The sequence below is a fragment of the Podarcis muralis genome, chromosome 16 (genome assembly GCF_964188315.1).
Source record: "Podarcis muralis chromosome 16, rPodMur119.hap1.1, whole genome shotgun sequence".
Lineage (NCBI taxonomy): Eukaryota > Metazoa > Chordata > Lepidosauria > Squamata > Lacertidae > Podarcis > Podarcis muralis.
In genome coordinates, this window is record NC_135670.1 from 21,924,028 (window position 1) to 21,941,793 (window position 17,766).

The following is a 17,766-nucleotide window of genomic DNA, read 5'->3' on the forward strand; positions in this document are numbered from 1 at the left end:
CTTCAACCCACCTCGCTCGGCTCCCGCTGCCGTCACCGCTTCTCTGCCTGAGGTGCGGTTCCTGCTCCCCTCGTCAGGCGCGGCCAACCGCGTTCGATCGCCTCGGCGCTCGGCTACGCCGCCTGGCCGACCTCGGGGTGAGCCTGGCCTCGTCGCCTTCGCAGTCGTCGGGCTCGCGTCGTCGGCCGTCGGCTCGTTCGGCCTATCCTCCTCGTGGAGGCGGGGAAGGGGGCTGAGCAGAGTCGGCGGAGGGCCAATGAGGATCCGGAACGCACTTCCGCATTCCAGTAGAGGGGAATGGAGAGTTTTTTTCCCCGCGGGCCGGGCAATAGCGGTTGGTTGCGTTTGAGAGGAGGCTCTGGATGGGCTGAGAAGAATTGAACTGGTTTAGGATTTATTTATTATATACTGTATATATCTATATATCCATCCCACGTTTCCTCTAGGGAGCTCAAGGTTATGGTTACCAGATTTTTTTCAATGAATCCGGGGACACTTTTTTTTTTTTTGAAGCCGAGTAGCAACAGGGAGTCAGTAGTGGGGATGGTGAGGCAAAAGACCCTGGGCCCAAGCACACATGCATATTGTATAGAGGTGCAAAGCCCTTCTTTCGCACCCTGTGAAACATAAATGCTCTGAGTTTTTAAAAAACTGGGCAATGGCGGCGCCCGCCTGTGACTCCCGAGCCTCCCCCATCTCCTGCCCCCTTCCCCCTTTGTTTTGACTGATCGGGGGAGGCTTGGGAGTCGCTGGCTCCAGGCTGCTGAGCCTGCAGCCGCCACGTTTCCCGGAGACAGATTTGCAAATCTGGGGACATTCCGGGGACGGAATTTGTCTGGGAGCTGATTTGCAAATCTGGGGACTGTACCCAGGAACTGGGGGTGTCTAGTAATCCTACTCAAGGTGGCATGCATCGTTATTCCCCGCCTTATTTTATCCTCACAACAGCCCCACGAGGTAAGCTAGGGCGAAAGCTAGTGACTGGCCCAAGGTGAGTTTCATGGCTGAGCGGGATTTGAAACCTGTCCTCCCAGGTTTTAGGCCAACACTTTAACCACTACACCACACTGGCTCTAATTAAATACTGACACTGTAGGCTGCAAACCTCCTAGGACTTATGCATCACTTTCCACTACTCTTAAAAGTTCCCTGAAAACTTGCTGTGAGGTTTTCTTCTTGCAATAAAATGATAAAGATGTAGGAAATAAAATAAATAAATAAATAGTTCCTGGGCTAGAAGAGCATGTATTTTTTTTGTAACCCGTGTGTTAGCTCTTCAGAATGTGACTTAACTCTAGCTTCCTGTCTGAGCATAGCCACTTTGCTGAATACTACTTCTTCTTCTTCTTCTTCTTCTTCTTCTTCTTCTTCTTCTTCTTCTTCTTCCACCCATCTGGCTGGGTTTCCCCACCTACTCTGGGTGGCTTCCAGCAAAATATAGAATGGGGTCCTGTGTTTGTACTAAAATATCAGTTTTGCAACAGTAGTATCTTGCAAATTCAGCTAAAACGGGTATATTTCTAAATGTGGAAGTACGTATATATTATACACACACACATACACACAAACATGTAGTCAGAGCAGCTTGTACGTTTTGTTTACGAAACACTGAAAAAACACATTAAGAAGATATGAATTGGAAAGCCCCCTGGATTTCTTAAAACATAAGCTGTGTTATACTGAGTCAGATCATTGATCCATCTCACTCCATATTGTCTTCTACACTGACTGGCAGAAGACAATATGGAACAAGATGGACCAATGAGTATAGGAGTGTCCTCCTGTGCTTGGGTCCTGCTTGCAGGTTTATTACAGGAATATGGCTGGCTACTGTGAGAACAGGGTGCTACACTAGATGGTAAAGGTAAAAAATATGTAGTATAAACACTGACAACTGGGAAACACTGGCCTGCGAGCGTTCCAGTTGGAGAACAGCCTTTACCAAAGGTGTCATGGGCTTTGAAGACACTCAAACTCAGGACGCAAGGGAGAAACGTGCTAAGAGAAAGGCACGCTTGGCTAATCCACACCGTGATCAACTCCCGCCCGGAAACCAATGTTCCCACTGTGGAAGGACACGTGGATCCAGAATTGGCCTCCACAGTCACTTATAGACTCATTGTTAAAACCGTGTTTATGGAAGTCAATTTTACTCGGCTACGAAGAAGAAGAAGAACACTAGATGGGCGATTGGCCTGATCCAACATGTTTTCATGTCCTTGGTGCAATCTCTAGCTTCTTCAGGTAGGGCTGGGGAATGTTCCCTGTCTGCAACCCAGCAACCTGTTCTCACAGCGGCCAACAAGATGCCTGTAGGAAACCTGCAAGCAGGGTCCAAACACAAAAGCATGCTCCTCTCCTGTGATTTATAGAATTGGCATTCCAAATAATTCCTGCCACCAGCTCTGGAACTAGAGCATAGCTGTCATGGCTAGTAGGCTTTGAGAGCCTTCTGCTTAAAATTCAAATCCTGTTTTAAAGCTGTCCAAGTTAATGTCATCACATTGCTGCCTCCTGTGGGAGCAAGTTCTATCATTTAACTGAAGTACTTTATTGATCTTGAATCTTCCAGCATTCAGCTTCATAAGATGTCCATGGATTCTAGTGCTATGAAAGCCACTTTCTCCATGGCATGCATAATTTTATAAACTTGTATCATGTCCCAGCAGACCTTCTGCATGCACAGCATATGCTCTGCATCAGAGGTTCTTAAGAAAAGAAAGAGCAAGAAATAACTTCTGCCACTAGGATAGGCACACCTGTTCACCATGGTCTAAAAAGATGATGACAAATATGAAGTGGCCCTTCCAGTTACACCCTCCAAAAGCAAGCTTGTATCCTGGAATATATGTCAGTGTCCAATAGCAGGTGTTTCTTCAAAGTCTCAGATAGTGCTCTGTGGCAGAGACAACAAAAAGGATGAAATTTTAAATGCCCTCCTCTGCCACCTCTCCCTGTTGTGTTTGCCACCAAACCGCCTCCTGTTGGGGACCTCTAGTACAAGGGCATTGGATGATGAGCTAGAACTTGCTGAACCTGTGATGGAGGCAAGATTTCCTTTGCTATCAGTTGCTGCCTGCAGCTCCTATTATATATATATGTACATACAAATATAATACAGTAATCATCATCATCATCATCATATTTATACCCCACCCATCTCACTGGGTTGTAAGCAAGCTTCTGCATCCAACAGAACACTTCATCCGACTGGGTACTGAAAAAAACTAGATGTGGAAGGTGAGAAGAAAGCTGGCTTGAAGCCATAATGTTTGCATTGGTAAAAAAATATAATTTTTGTTGCATCGTTTCGAAAGGGGAATAGCTATGGGGTTGTCAGGAAGAGTGCCTGCACTTCAGAGTCTACTACTGACCCAGTAGTTATTTGTGGCAATTATTATCCAGCCCTTAGCTAAAGAGGCTGCCAGAGCAATTCACAAAAATAAGTACTAACAGAAAGAGAAAAAGGGTCACAGTCTAAAAAGACGTAGCACACAAGAAATAAAGGGATGGGAGGGAGGAGGAAAAAGCAAGTTCAACCACCTGCCCTTAAAATACACACATATATTAGGCTTGCCATAAGTCAGAAAAAATCCTGGCATGTTTTGGTTTTGGGGTGTAAAAATTGCACCCAAAAGAATTGGCAGAAAACCTGGACATATAGCAACGTGATGGAAAAAGCACCCAAAAGGTCAAAATCACCATTTTGGGGGGAGGTATCCCCAAAAGAGCTCAACCATTTGGGTTCCAAGAAAAAAAGCTCAACAACTTTGCACGTATCAGGAATTTTACTTTTTGAAATACCCTGACATACATGGATCCACACACACATCCTTTTAAAAGCAGTCCCTTTAAGAAAGTCCCTGCGGAGAGTGGGTGGGGCGCGCAGGCGGAAGAAGACCGCAGTTGACGGCAATTCCACCCATCTATGCAATAAGCTGTTCACAAAAGTGGGGTGGGGCCGAGAAGCGACCCTGGAAACGCTTGGCAGCGAGTTGAGTCTAACCCTACATCAGTCTATGGCTGAAGGCGCCATTCCTCGCGCCTACGGGTAGAAAGGTGGTCCAAACCGCGGAGCGAAACGACCGTCAACCCAGCCTCCCGCCAATCCGCCTATTCACTCAGCTCAACCAGGGCCCGGAAGTGGTTCTAGCGCGCCTGCGCGCGGGAGGCGGGGCCGCTCGCGGCTTGTCTGAGGGGGGAGTTAAGAAGAAGAAAAAAGGAGGAGGAGACGACCGGATCGTCCGCGGTGGCTTCGGCGGCGGTGGGTCGGCGTTTTCCCGCTTCGGCCATGAGCGTCGCCGCGCTGGTTTCTCCCGCGCTCCCGCCGGGGCCTCCGGCTTCTGCCGCCGCCGTGCTGCCCGCCGGGACGGGCCCCGCCGCCGCCGCTGCCATTGCCGCCGCTGCAGCTGCTGCCGCCGCCGCCGCCGAGAGCTTCGAGGATGAGGAGCTGGACAGCCCCGCCGACGAGGAGGACGGGGAGCGCAGCGGCCGCGCGCGGGACTCGGACGAGGGTGAGTCGCCTGCCCGCCCGCCCCCCGCCCCGCCTTCGCGGAGGCCTCGAGGCGCCGCCGAGTAGGTTTTCCCGGGAGTAATCCGCCGCCCGTTTCTCCTGGGGGCTGATTCCCTAGGGGGGAGGAGCGCGCAAGAGTTGAGTCTTGCTCGCGAGTAGGCCCATTGGAATTCATGCGCGTGGTTCACGGGGGCCCGTGGAGCTCGGCGCTCTGCTCATGAGGCAGACGCTGCACTGGTTGCGAGGGGACCACCTCGCGGCGGCCCCGATCCGTTCTTCTCGGGAGGGAAACCAACAGTCGGGGACTTCCGAGTCACGTAGCACGTGGGTATTGTAGCCACCCGTCCGTCTTACCTACGAGTAGACCCCATCGAAGTTTACGAGCCCAGAGGCTGACTGACTGACACCTGGTCATTGTATGGACAACTGTTCAAATATTATTGCCTGAGTTAGATCCCCCGCCTTCCCTCCCTGTCGCTTTTCCCTGGTGTGCCTTTAAAAAAAAAGAAAGATCGTAAGCCTTCAGGCAGGGACTGTTTTGTTTTAGTTCATTGTTTCCCAAACTCAAAATAATTCCATGCCTTTTTTGAGGATTTAGTCTTACCGGAGTGCCCCTTCTCGGGTGAAGACAATTTGGAGATACTGTAATTTTAATTATGTTTTATCTAGGCTAGAGCAAATGCAATATATGGTATTAATTTATTAATATATAGCAAAAACTATGCATGCGCATTACAAAGAGAAATTTTTCAAAAAGCTTAAAATAATGGTAGTAATAATTGTATGTTTCAAACACCCCCTTTTTTAGCCAGCGATCCATACGGAAGGGTTTAGCTAAAACAAAAGAGAAATTTTGTTAATTAAAACACTTCAAGATTCATCGCCCATCGGTATAATCGTTGTGTAAAATGTATGCTGTGGATGTGACCTCAGTTGCAGGTGGCTAACTTGTGAGTAAATGTACACATTTGCAAAGCAGTCCTTTTAATATATAGTCATTTGCAACAGAACATTCAATTTACAACAACAGTGTCATTCTTTACATAGGTGGAAGTAATGAAGAAAGAAAAAAGTAAGTTTTAGGGTGCATCTAGTGCAGTGTTTCCCAAACTTTTTTGGGCAACGGCACACCTGTTTACTGAAAAAAAATCTCACGGCACACCACCATTAAAGCCCCGCCCCGTGACGTCAGCGCGCAGCGTCACGCCGGGAGGGACGCACGAAAGTGAAAGTTTTTTCCCTCCCCCTTGCCGGGGAACCTCCAAGCTTTGGGGGTGGGAGGAGGCAGCAGAGCGAGGGACTGAGGGACGGCGGCAACTGAGGCGGCGGCGGCTGTTGTGGTGGTGGCGGCGATAGCGGGCGGAGGAGGGGGCGGCGATAGCGGGCGGAGGAGGGGGCGGCGGCGGGGCTTGAGGAGCCGTCGCCGGGAGTTGCTGCTGCTGTTGTTGCTGCTGCTGCCCGGACATGCCGGCCTCCTCCTCCTCCGCTGTCTCGCGCTCCTCCCTTTTGCACGCGCTGCCCCGCCGCTCGGCACCACCACCGCGGAGCCGCCCCCGGCTCGACGCGGATCCTCGCCGCCGCCGCCTCTCACCGCCCGACTCGCCCGCCTCCCTCCCACGGCACACCAGCCAATGTCTGACGGCACAGTAGTGTGCCGCGGAACACCGGTTGGGAAACACTGATCTAGTGTGTCTGGGACTTCAAAGGAGGGTGTGGGGAAAGGGAGAACCTCATACAAAAAACGGAGAAAATCATTGGGCCTTTCAGTAGAGTCACTTTGTCACTTTTGTTAACAAATTGAATACTTTAGAAGGATTCCAAATCCCCATGTCTTTCTCCTCTCCTGGGTCAATTTTTCATCCAAGGCTAGTTGCCAAACTATCGTACCAAGTTTTAAAGGAGTGATGTTCTGCTCTTCGCACAGCAGTCTTATTATGGTGCTCAGTGGGGTTTAATGCTGGTCACAGGAAGTATTCATATTAGCTTTTGAGTAAACACACATAGGATTTCCTGTTACTTATCTAGAAATGTATGTGAGAAAGCATGTTGCAAGTCCAGAACCCAGTTAAGCGTGGTACTTCTCCCACTGCTTTTCATTTCACCTATTTATTTCACAAAATAAATACACTGCTCGCTTGATTGTAAAAACAACCACCTCAGAGCAGTTTACAGAAAAAGGTAAAATCAAGAAAAATGTACAACCATGCTTTAAAGCATGCAAAAGTTAAACACTAAAACAGATTAACATTGTTTATTGATCTGTTTTTATCGATTGCCTGTTCTGTGTTGAGCAACAGGCATTTTATATAAACTTACGGCCCAATTTAAAATGTTAACTTCTGGAATTTTACTGTGAGAGCATGGATAGTTTAAAAAAGAAGGCTCTGAAGAATGGCAAAGTCAGATGTCAGAAAAGAAAACATCTCGTGACCAATTAGTAGCGTATGTTTACTTGGCAATAAAAGTATTTGTTTCCATAGGATTTTCTTTCAAAGAAGTTAGTTTAGGGTTGCAGCTTTTTTTCTTCTTCTCCTAACTTGAAGAGGATAATGTTTGCTCTGCTTCAGTGAATTTCTTCATATGCATAATTACTTTATGGAACTTTCTGGCAGAACTCAGGCTTTGTATGCAAAAGTTGTCAAGTTCACTTCTCAACATCTTCATGTAGGGCTAACCCCTGCTTGAGTTTGTGGAGATTTTCTGCCAATCTGTGTTTTTGTTGTTTAGTCGTTTAGTCGTGTCCGACTCTTCTTGACCCCATGGACCAGAGCACGCCAGGCCCTCCTGTCTTTCACTGCCTCCCGCAGTTTGGTCAAACTCATGTTTGTATCTTCGAGAACACTGTCCAACCATCTCGTCCTCTGTCGTCCCCTTCTCCTTGTGCCCTCAGTCTTTCCCAGCATCAGGGTCTTTTCCAGGGAGTCTTCTCTTCTCATGAGGTGTCCAAAGTACTGGAGCCTCAGCTTCACGATCTGTCCTCCCAGTAAGCACTCAGGGCTGCTTTCCTTAAGAATGGAGAGGTTTGATCTTCTTGCAGTCCATGGGACTCTCAAGAGTCTCCTCCAGCACCATCATTCAAAAGCATCAATTCTTTGGCGATCAGCCTTCTTTATGGTTCAGCTCTCAAAAAGAAATCTGTGTAGCGCAGGTTATAGTGAATTAAGACAAACCAATGGTCAGACCGTGGATAAGGCAGCCTCCTACATTCTATTGTCATGTTTAATTTGATACATTTGCACCCTGCCTTGCTGTGATGTTTGAGGAGGCTTTTATTAAGAGGAGTGTGCCTGTTCCCTTAAAGGTCTTGGATGTGCCAGTAGTAATTTTTCCAGTAATTACCAGAAGCCATGGAGGCACTGAACAGAGGCCTGTGGGGAGGCAGGAGAAGGGGAGGGGGGCATTGTGTTAAAGCCAGTGGGATACTGGAGAACTGTGTTGGGATCAAAGAGTTTGCGTGGAATGAATATTGGAAGGAAATTGACAGACACAGCTGGTAAGAATCTTGTTATGCTGTCTGGTGGGAACTGTGGTACATAATCACGTTCCTGCCTTTATAACATAGAGGTCTGGATAACACAACAATAAGAAATGGCACAGTTGTTTTGAATGAGCTTGCTCTCTTGCGTGTTTAGTTTTTTTAAGTGTACAGTTCTTTTTTGTACCTCAGTGGTGTTTGTTTCTGCTGCTGAGTGGGGAATTCTTGAACAAAAAAACGTACTGATTGGCACTGCTCTGACACTCGCTGATGTTCCTGTTTCCTTAGATACCGAAGATGCAAGTGAAACTGATCTGGCCAAGCACAATGAGGAGGATTATGTAGAAATGAAGGAGCAGTAAGTATTCTCCAGGTTACAGATATATTTCCATGCCTCTTTCGTATGAGTCATATCCCAGCTCAAAGGGAGGGAGTTTTGAACGTATGTTGGTGGGGCAAAAGTATTAAGACAAAAAGATTGAAATTCACATCACATTTCCCTAAATCAAAGAGCTGTTTGCAGCAGTTGTTGTTATTTCTCCTTATAGCCCACCCTTCACCAAATGGTGCCAGGGTGGGTTAGAAAAAGGTCACAATTAAAATAACAACATAAAACCTAATGTCAGAATAACAGAAAGCAGCAGCACAGAAGAGTCTTGAGTTAAAATACTTTGTACCTTGAGCGTAGAGAAATTCTTCCCTTGATAGTCCTGTACTTCTTACTTCCATCGAATGCAGGCTTCTCCCAATCTGGTCCCTCCCTGCTGGCTGTTTTGGACCACAGCTTCCATCATCTCTGACCCTTGTCCATGCCTCATGGAAGTAGTGGTCCGAAACAGCTGAAGGGCACCAGGGTAGGGAAGACTGGTTTAGTGTTTCGAGAGCAGGCCTCAAACTCAAGGGCCTCCTGCCCCACCACCTCCAGTGCAGTTGCCAGGAGATGAGAAGCTTCTGTTTTTGAGCAACCACAGTTTACCATGTGGTCCAAACCTGAATAAATTGTTAATATCAATAACTCTTACTGAAAGCAAACTGACTTCACACTGGTTCTGCATTGCATATGAACTAAGTTTAATGTTTCTGCTGAACTTTAAGCATATCAGTGGGACTTTGTTTGGACAATGTATATTCCTTCTAGATATGTAATGGCTTTATGCTCCTGACTATTTTTTTAAGTGCTGGGTTAGTTGATGCTTCTTAATTTCTTCCTTTCGTAACATTACCTTTTCTGCAGTTAGGTGTCCTGTGACATTTTGCCTGGACAATACCTTCTGGAATACAGATTAGATGCTGTTGTGGCCCAGGCAACTAAATATTATTATCTGGCCCTCTGTGATCAAATGCCTTTGAGGTAGGAAGTTCTGCAGTTTGGGCTAGGAAAGGTAGCAGAGGAGGATCATACTTTCATGTATCAAAATCTTGGTGTTCTTCTTTTTTTGAAAAAAAAAGAGCAAACTTTTATTGCTCCTTCACTTCAGCTGTACTTGAACAACATAATAGAAATTTAACAATGGAAAGAATCAATTGAATAGGAAAGTAAAACCAGCAGTTGGTGTTCACTGGGGTTTCCTTCATTAGAATATGTATTCTCTTTGCAGGATGTATCAGGATAAATTGGCATCTCTTAAGAGGCAGCTGCAGCAACTGCAAGAAGGTATGGTTTAAAAAGCATGACATGACATTTATTCACGAGAACAGCAGGCTTTATATTCAACACCCAGATCAAATAAAAACATAACATCAGAAGAGCCCGGTGGATCAGGCCAATAGCCCATTTAGTCCAGCATCCTGTTTTCACAGTGGCCAACCATATATGCCTGTGGGGAAACCAGCAACAAGAGCACTCTCCCCTTCTACAGTTTCCGGCAACTGGTATTTAGAGGCACTACTGTCTCCGACCATGGAGGATAAAATGTTTTGGAGTTCTCTTAAATCAGACTTTCTGGTGCATTAGGAATATAGAATGATGCCTTATGCCAGATCTCTATATATGCCCATCCAGCCCAGATTTGTCTACTACCTGCTGCCTGATCATTTCATTGGAGATGGCAGGGATTGAACCTGAAATCTTCTACATGCAAAGCATGTGCTCTGTCATTGAGTTAGGGTCTCTGCCATTTTCAAGCAGTGCAATTGGGGAATCTTCCCTGATTTGGCATAGTGCTGAATTTTTCCTGACCAGCGTTGTGATGGTTCTCATTTTGAGATTTCAGTACTTGCATGCAGGCATCACAACTTCTCTTGTTTTTCAAGTAAAAAATAAATCCACTCTTAATATATTGCTGGTTGGAGTATCTGAAAAACAGAACCTGGAATGTATTGAGTTTTGCCTTAATAGTGTATTATTATTATTATTATTATTATTATTATTATTTATTAATTAATACTTTATTGAGTTTTGCTTCTATAGTGTATTATTAATCTTCTTAATCTTATTTATTAAATTTGTATACTGTCTTTCATGTGAAGATTCCAGGGCAATTCACAACAACAACAAAATATAAAATGAGAATAAAAAATACATAATAAAACATAAAGACCACCAAGCCAATAACCCAGGGGTCGGCAACCCACGGCTCCGGAGCCGCATGTGGCTCTTTTACACCTTTGCCGCGGCTCCGGGGCGGATACTAGCGAGGGGAGGAGGGGCAGTGCGTGCGTTAGTCACGCACCGTCACGACGTCACCTTCCCGCCCGCTGTGTTTTTTTCTTCGGAAATGGGTCCAAGTGGCTCTTTTTGTCTTAAAGGTTGCAGACCCCTGCAATAACCCCTTCTCTCACAAACATATTTAAAAAGCCTTCAAATGTTAATCAGCTGAACACCTGGTTGAAGAAAAACATTTTCACCTGGCACCTAAAGATCTGTAATGAAGGTGTCAGGCAAGCATCCCTGGGGAGAACATTCCACAAATGGGCATTACACATACCCTGACCTTTTAAATATATCACTTTACCTTAATTTGGCACAGTCAGTTGACTTTTATTTCTACTAAGCACAAGGCTGAATGGGGGAGTGGCTTTTCCTAAACTGGATGTGTCCACTTCTCATCTGTACTTCTTAGCACCAGTACTGTATAATTTTACTGAAATGGACACTGAGGATGGGGAGATGCACCAGTGATGTCAATTTTGTGCCTGCTCCTCTCCCTTAAGGACTAGAAAGTAGCCCAGACACTCTTATTTCGTCCGAACAATATGATGTTGCTTCTTCTGCGGCAGTGGCTTATTTCTTATGGAAAGAAAATAAATTTTAAGCTTGATCTGTAATTTTTAAGCATCAGGTTGAAGTAGGGCTGCTCAGAATAGGTGGTGGTAAAACTGGTGAAGGGAATGGTCTTTTTTTAAAAAAATATATGAAACTTGGAGGTATACAAACACAAATCTTCTGCTTTGAGATATAAGCTGCGTGATTCAAGCTGTGTACAGACACTTCTGTGAAATAACAGCAATGACCTCTGTCACAAATCCTGGGCCCTAGGTCAGATCAGGCACTGATAGCTTGATAGTGAGAAAAACAGTGTAGAGTCCTTTTCAACAGTATTATGGCGCTGTGCCATTTTGTTGCAGCGGGAGGGGTTGACCTTTGACGTTCCGTCCAGCTCTCTCATTCTATATTTGAATCTATTGATTTCAGTGTCTTAATTTTGTATGGTTTTAATAGGTACTTTGCAAGAATATCAGAAAAGGATGAAAAAGCTGGATCAGCAATACAAGGAAAGGATACGCAATGCGGGTGAGCGAACTGCATTTCTGGTGACTTTCTTGAGGATTTCTGATCTAGGCCTAGACAAGTACATGATAATCATGCTTGAAACCCTGCTCAGGGCTTTTGGGTGATCTTACTTGTGTGTGTCGCAATCTCATTCTAAAAACTTTCCGCAGGGTTAGCCGTGTTTGTCTATTGCAGCAAAAACAACTGCCTTGGAGATTAATACATTTATTGTGACGTAGGCTTTCTGTGGACTACAGTGCACTTATCCAGACCGTTCATTTCCCTGTGCAAATGCTGTTCAACCAGTTCTGGAAGGTGTCAAGACCCCCTAAATGAGGTGTTCACACTTAAATGAACCTACAGATGTATCTGATGAAATGGGCTATAGTCTACAGAACTTTGTGCCATAATTCATTTGTTGATCTTTACAGTGCCCCTTCTTGGGTTGATTCTGATCCTATGCACACATTTTTATAAATAATTTCTATTGATTTCCCCCCCGATCAGACTGGCTTTTATAGACTTATTCTGGGACAGGCTTATGTTCCAGCTAAGAAGAAGGTACAGCAATCAGTGTTGCTTTTCTGCAGTTGTATTAGGTGTTTCAGCGCAATCCCTTGTGTCTACCTGGAAGTAAATCTCCTTCAGTTTAATGAGACAGCTATAGGGTTGCAAACTTAACTGTTGGCTATCTAAGATAGGAATTGTTTGGTATACATTGCACCAAATGTCTAGTTACTTTGTCAGTGCAGCTACTGATGAAGATTAATCTGGTGCAAGCAGAAATACTTGCAAGGGCTGGTTTTGCAGCCTGTCTTAACGGCCTGTAGCTTGCCGTCATCAAAATTTTCACTCTAGGCTAACCACTCTGAGATCTTGCTAGAGTTAAATGTGCTTAGTTCAGCAAAAAAATGTAACTTATTTTCTCTCTTTCAGAGCTTTTTCTCCAGCTGGAAGTAAGTATGTGTGTGTATATATGTGTGTGTTTCCTTTTCTGTTGGTCGGGTTTCATTAATGTATTCTGTTCCCTTTTTCAGTCATTTTGAGTAGAACCTCCTTTCCTTTGCTGTAGAATGTTCAAACTATTCTGCAAATTGTGATCGACCTCTTTCTTGCCCTGAGGAGAAGCTCAGTACTGAGGGTGCATGAATCCCAAGTCATTTGAGAATAGTTATTTCCATCCTTTATTAGGTTGTGCCATTGGTTTTGCAGTACACATGTAAATTGTGTTTTAAAATAGGCAGACACCATATACTTGTGAAAGGGAGAAAATTCCACTCAAGTGAGGCTGCCTGATACTTAAGAGGGCCACAGGTTCCTGTAGGAGGCAGGGGGCCATGTATCCAACTTTACAGATGCTGGGATAGATGGACCTTTGGCCTTATCAATCAGGGCTCTTCTTAAGTCCTCATACTTGCTTTCCGTATGGTGAGAAGTCACATGAGCAGTTTCATCGCACAGTTTGGGAAAGCCTGCACCATTTGTCAGGTGTAACTTCCGACTCCGCAGCTTCTCAGTCTGGTGACCCCAAGCACAGTGGTTCCCCTATCAGCAACTATGTGTACCTGATGTGGTTCTGCCCTGTAGATGACTCCCTGATTTCTTTTGGGCTTGGCTCAGACGGAGCAGGTGGAACGGAACTACATCAAGGAGAAGAAAGCGGCCGTGAAAGAATTTGAAGATAAAAAAATTGAACTCAAGGAAAACTTGATTGCCGAGTTGGAAGAGAAGAAGAAAATGATAGAGAGTGAGAAGCTAACTATGGAGCTAACAGGAGGTAAATACAAAATAATATAATAAAGCCAGCATATCTCTTTGGGGAAGAGGGCATATAACTGTACAATTATATTGTCGTAATCTGCCTAGGGAGCTTATGGTGAAGGGCAGGTAAGAAATCTTATAAATGAATCAGTTAATTAATATCTCAGCAATGGAGCAAATGCTTTGTAACCAGAAGTGTCCAGGTTCAGTCCCTGGTATCTTCAGTTAAAAAAGGATCAGATGGCATTGTAAACCTACTTCTGCCTGAGACCTAGAGGAAAATGCATTATTGGATGAATTAGATTGAGAGAAGGGGAAATGCCTCTCTGAACACATGCAAGCACTGTCTGCAAAAAAAGTACATTTGGGACAGGGACTGTGGCTTAGTGGTAGAGCATGTTCTTTGCATGTAGAAGTCCCCAGGTTCAGTCCCTGGCATCTCCAGGTAGGGCTGGGAAACAACTCCCTGTCTCAAACCCTGGACGGCCGCAGCTGGTCACAGTAGATATTACTGAGCTAGATGGGCCAATGGCCTGACTTTGTATAAGGTAGCTTCTGGTGTTCTTACAAAAGCTGCTGACAGTGAAGAGAGGGCATTTTATTGAGCTAGCAGACTCTGATTAGAAAGTAGTGACCTGTGTCCCTAAGCCTGCTTACTCAAAAGTAATGCTGCTCATTTCAGTGGAATTTTACTAACCGCATAGGATTGCAGCTTTCACCGCTGAATCCCGATTGCACGTTTGCACCATGCATACGGTTTGTAGATACTATATATTGAGTAAAATTAAGGATACACTTTTATATTTCTCAAATTAGGGGCAGAGTCACAGGCTGAGTCTTTGCATGAAAGAAAGAGACACCCCCCCCCCAAAAAAAAGATTAATGTGGAAAAGCACAGTTCTTTTTTCTCTTTCTCTGTTTTTTATTAATCAATCTGTGGACCTCACGAAAAAAACTTCCTTCTTCAGACTCCATGGAAGTGAAGCCCATCATGACAAGGAAATTGCGGAGGCGGCCAAACGACCCCGTTCCCATCCCTGACAAAAGGCGGAAGCCAGCCCCTGATATCCTTTGACCAGCTACCTGATCCGCCACAGCCCATGATCCAGCTTTTGTCATAGGTGCACGAGCTTTCCTTGAAAAGAGAGCTTATCGGTTGGCAAATCCTCCCCTGCTATGTGCGGCTGCACAGCATATTGGCTGACAGTGGGGCCCAATGCGCCTGGTCATTACACCATAGCTCTTCTTGCAGGAGATCCCAAGTTCAGCCTCTGACATGTCTAGTTAATGAGCATTAAGTAGCAGGTGATGGGGGAAAGATGCTCTGCCTGAAATTATGGAGAGCTGCTGCAAGTCAGAGCAGGACATTAGCTTGGCCCACTGTAAGACAGCTTCCTATGTTCTCCAGATGGGTGGGCAGAAGGTAGATTGGTATCAATGGCTGCTATGGTATGCAATGCATTGGTATGCAATGGCTGCAGTCGGAGGCAGCAAACTTCTGAATGCCAATTGCTGAAAGCCAAAAGAGGGGAGAGTGCTCTTGTGATCAGGTTCTCCCGATGGGCTTTCCATGAAAGCATCTAGGTGGCAACTCCATCCTCCTTTAGTGGTGGAGGTTATCCAGGGGCACCATTGCTCCTCCCTTTTGCTTCAGAGCAGGGGCTTTGCTTGGTTCTGTTCACTGGGACAAGTCCCCTCCACACCCCCTTGGCTCAGTCCTGCCAGCTTCAATGCGATGGGGCTTTCCTGGGGTTCTCCCCCTGTGAACTGTTCCGTATAGTGCTAGCAGCCAGAGTCGGCCTTTGCCTGCTTAATAGTTCACCTGCCATAGCAAGTGAACCTTCTGTGGCACGTCTGCGATATGCCCCCCCAAAGGAGAGACCCAGAAGTAGCCACAAAGAGGGGCGTCACTCCTGGGCTAAGTTCTGCCCAGGAGATGCAAGCCACATTTTTGTACATGGTTCCAAAGTTACTTCCCCCTTAATTTGGATTACCTCAGCTAAATTACCTGCTAACAGACGAACAGATAATGGAGGATCTGAGGATTCTCAATAAGGTAAGTGCTTAGCGTACATTGGGTGTGATTTACTTTTATTCATTTATTCAGACAAACCCCTCCTTTTTCTCCATAGCACTCAAGATGGCTTACATGCTTCTCCCCCTCTTCATTTAATCCCAAGAAAAACCCTGGGAGGGAGGTTAGGCTGAGAAAGAGTGATTGGCCTATTGTCACCCAATGAGCTTCATGGCTGAGTGGGGATTTGAACCCTGTTCCCCCAGGTCCTAGCCTGACAATTAACCACTACACCACACTGGCTCTCAGGGCCGCATTCCTTTCTGGGCAACCTTTGGGGGTGGGAGGTGGTGGCATATGCCAGTGGTGGGTGTGGTCAGAGGCAAAAGTGGGTGGAGCAATGAATGTAAATTTTGGATCAGTGCAGTAGACTAGCTTCAACGCAAGCTCACATGCCCCTCTCCACCCCCCATCCTGACAAGCAAAAAGCATGATCTCAGTTGAAGGGCGTGTACTAGGCAAAACACTTGGGGGCTCAAAGAAAGGACAGTGAGGGTAGTGGCCTGAGCCTGAGTCCCAAGAGTTGCTAAAGAGAATGGCCAAGGTGAATGGACATTATCTCTTGGTTGTCAGAAGAGCAGGCCAGTATCCCCTGTCATCTCTTGACATCAGTGCTGCCGAACATTGCTCACAGCTCTTGGTTTTTCTCTGTTTCCAAGAACAAATGGGTACCAGAGAGCCACCAAGGACCTAAAATGTAGAAGGAGCCAGAAATTCTGGGCAGAGACTCTAAAGGCAGTTGTGGAAGCCAGTAGACAGGAGGCTTTCTGGCTACAGTCAGCCTGCCCCAAACCCTGTCCTTAGGGGTAGAGAGTCACTGTAGTTTAGACTGAGCATGACTGGCTGGTGGATTAGTGAGGCATATTGTCGTAGGTAGAACATTTTTAAAAAAATTAAATGCACTACTGAATTAACATTAGAATATTAATAATATACTGATACTAATTCTGTTCTACATTCATTTTTTAAAAATGTTTTGTGTTAGTGAAAACTGCTGATATTTTGTGAGAGGGCGGCATAAAAATCCTTTTAATAAATAAATGTATCCAAAGATTTGCAGCCCAAAATGAAATAACACTAGTCATGATGCCAATCGGAATAGATTATTAGTAATTTAATACTTGAATTGCTTCCTATGAGGCATTCTAAAGTGATTTACAACCTAATACAAAAATCTGTGAAAGTTATAAACATAATAGAGTTGCACATCTAAAAACACTGTATTTAAAAAGCATGTGTGTGTATGTACTACAGGCAACTCCCCATTTACACACGTTCAATGCACACACGCATCCCCACGAACCCAGAAGTGGCATGAGAAGGGGCAAAAACAGTCCTAAAAGAGTGCAAAAATCGCGTGAAAACAGCATCTAGCAATCCCAATAGCCTTTGCAAGTGCAATCCCAGGAACCCTTGCACTGATCTTTGAGCCCTATGGAGAGTTGGAGTTTGGGCAAGGAGGTTTGGAGGCAATGATTGTCATGTTTGCTTTTCAATGGTGTTCCCAATATACGCGATTTCTCTTAAATGTGCGGTGCCTCAGAACATAACCCCCGCATAAATGGGGAGTTGCCTGTATATACATAGCATCATTTCAATCCCATTCAGATTAATTTATTCCTATTATTAATGATTTTTAAATTTTCTTGAAAATGACCGTCCGAAGACTGTGTACAATAAGAATAATTAAAAGCTGTTAAACACACAAAGACAACAAATACATTTAAAGCAGAACCAAAACCATGCAAAGCAGACATTCACGATAAAGCGTCATTTATCCAGCTGGGGAAACATCTTCAGCTGTTTTCTGCTCCACAGAGTGGAGGCAGCCACACTAAAAGCCTACTGTGGGTTACTGCGGAGTGGGCATCTGAGTTCTTTGGAACTTGCCAGCTGGGAATAAAGATCCCCATTCAGAAGACATGTTGGCCTTCCTGAAATGTTCTGTTAGGTCAGTTATTTCTCTTTCGGTTTATGTTCTTGTACGGAGTCACTAAAACAGCTTTCTTGTTTTTCCTTTTTATAGCTTAAATCACCTAAACGGCCAGGTAAGTGGCATCCCCACCCCAATAAGGTTTCCTAGTGTGTTCAAAAAATGGCTTAGGGGATAGGAAGGTGTGTAACTCAGTGGTGGAGCCCCTGCCTTTCGGGCAGAAGGTCCCAAGCTCAACCTGCGGCATCTCTGGCTAAAAGGATGCCGAGCAGTAAGGGATGGTGGAAGGACTTCTGCT

At 45.4% G+C, this 17,766-nt stretch overlaps 2 protein-coding genes across 9 annotated transcripts in view; one reads left to right on the forward strand and one right to left on the reverse strand.

Moving 5' to 3' along the window:
• The window catches only part of TAOK3 (TAO kinase 3), a 119,000-nt gene extending 118,864 nt beyond the window's left edge, over positions 1-136 (reverse strand). For all 3 annotated transcript variants that reach the window (XM_028709534.2, XM_028709533.2, XM_028709529.2), the window contains exon 1: positions 12-136. The gene's annotated coding sequence lies outside the window, so the exon portion shown is untranslated. The remainder of the gene's footprint in view (positions 1-11) is intronic.
• Positions 137-4,083: 3,947 nt separating this feature from the next.
• SUDS3 (SIN3A corepressor complex component SDS3) overlaps positions 4,084-17,766 on the forward strand; it is a 30,516-nt gene continuing 16,833 nt past the window's right edge. The window contains exons 1-10 of one of the 6 annotated variants that reach the window (XM_028709539.2): positions 4,291-4,514; positions 5,561-5,585; positions 8,277-8,346; positions 9,587-9,642; positions 11,650-11,721; positions 12,637-12,656; positions 13,321-13,477; positions 14,430-14,525; positions 15,456-15,517; positions 17,562-17,583. In XM_028709539.2, the coding sequence (XP_028565372.1) occupies positions 4,443-4,514; positions 5,561-5,585; positions 8,277-8,346; positions 9,587-9,642; positions 11,650-11,721; positions 12,637-12,656; positions 13,321-13,477; positions 14,430-14,525; positions 15,456-15,517; positions 17,562-17,583 (652 nt within the window). In that variant the 5' untranslated portion in view covers positions 4,291-4,442. Of the gene's footprint in view, positions 4,515-5,380; positions 5,464-5,560; positions 5,586-8,276; positions 8,347-9,586; positions 9,643-11,649; positions 11,722-12,636; positions 12,657-13,320; positions 13,478-14,429; positions 14,526-15,455; positions 15,518-17,561; positions 17,584-17,766 lie in introns of those variants that run through there. The other 5 variants (XM_028709540.2, XM_077920138.1, XM_028709538.2 and 2 more) reach the window with 5 other exon arrangements.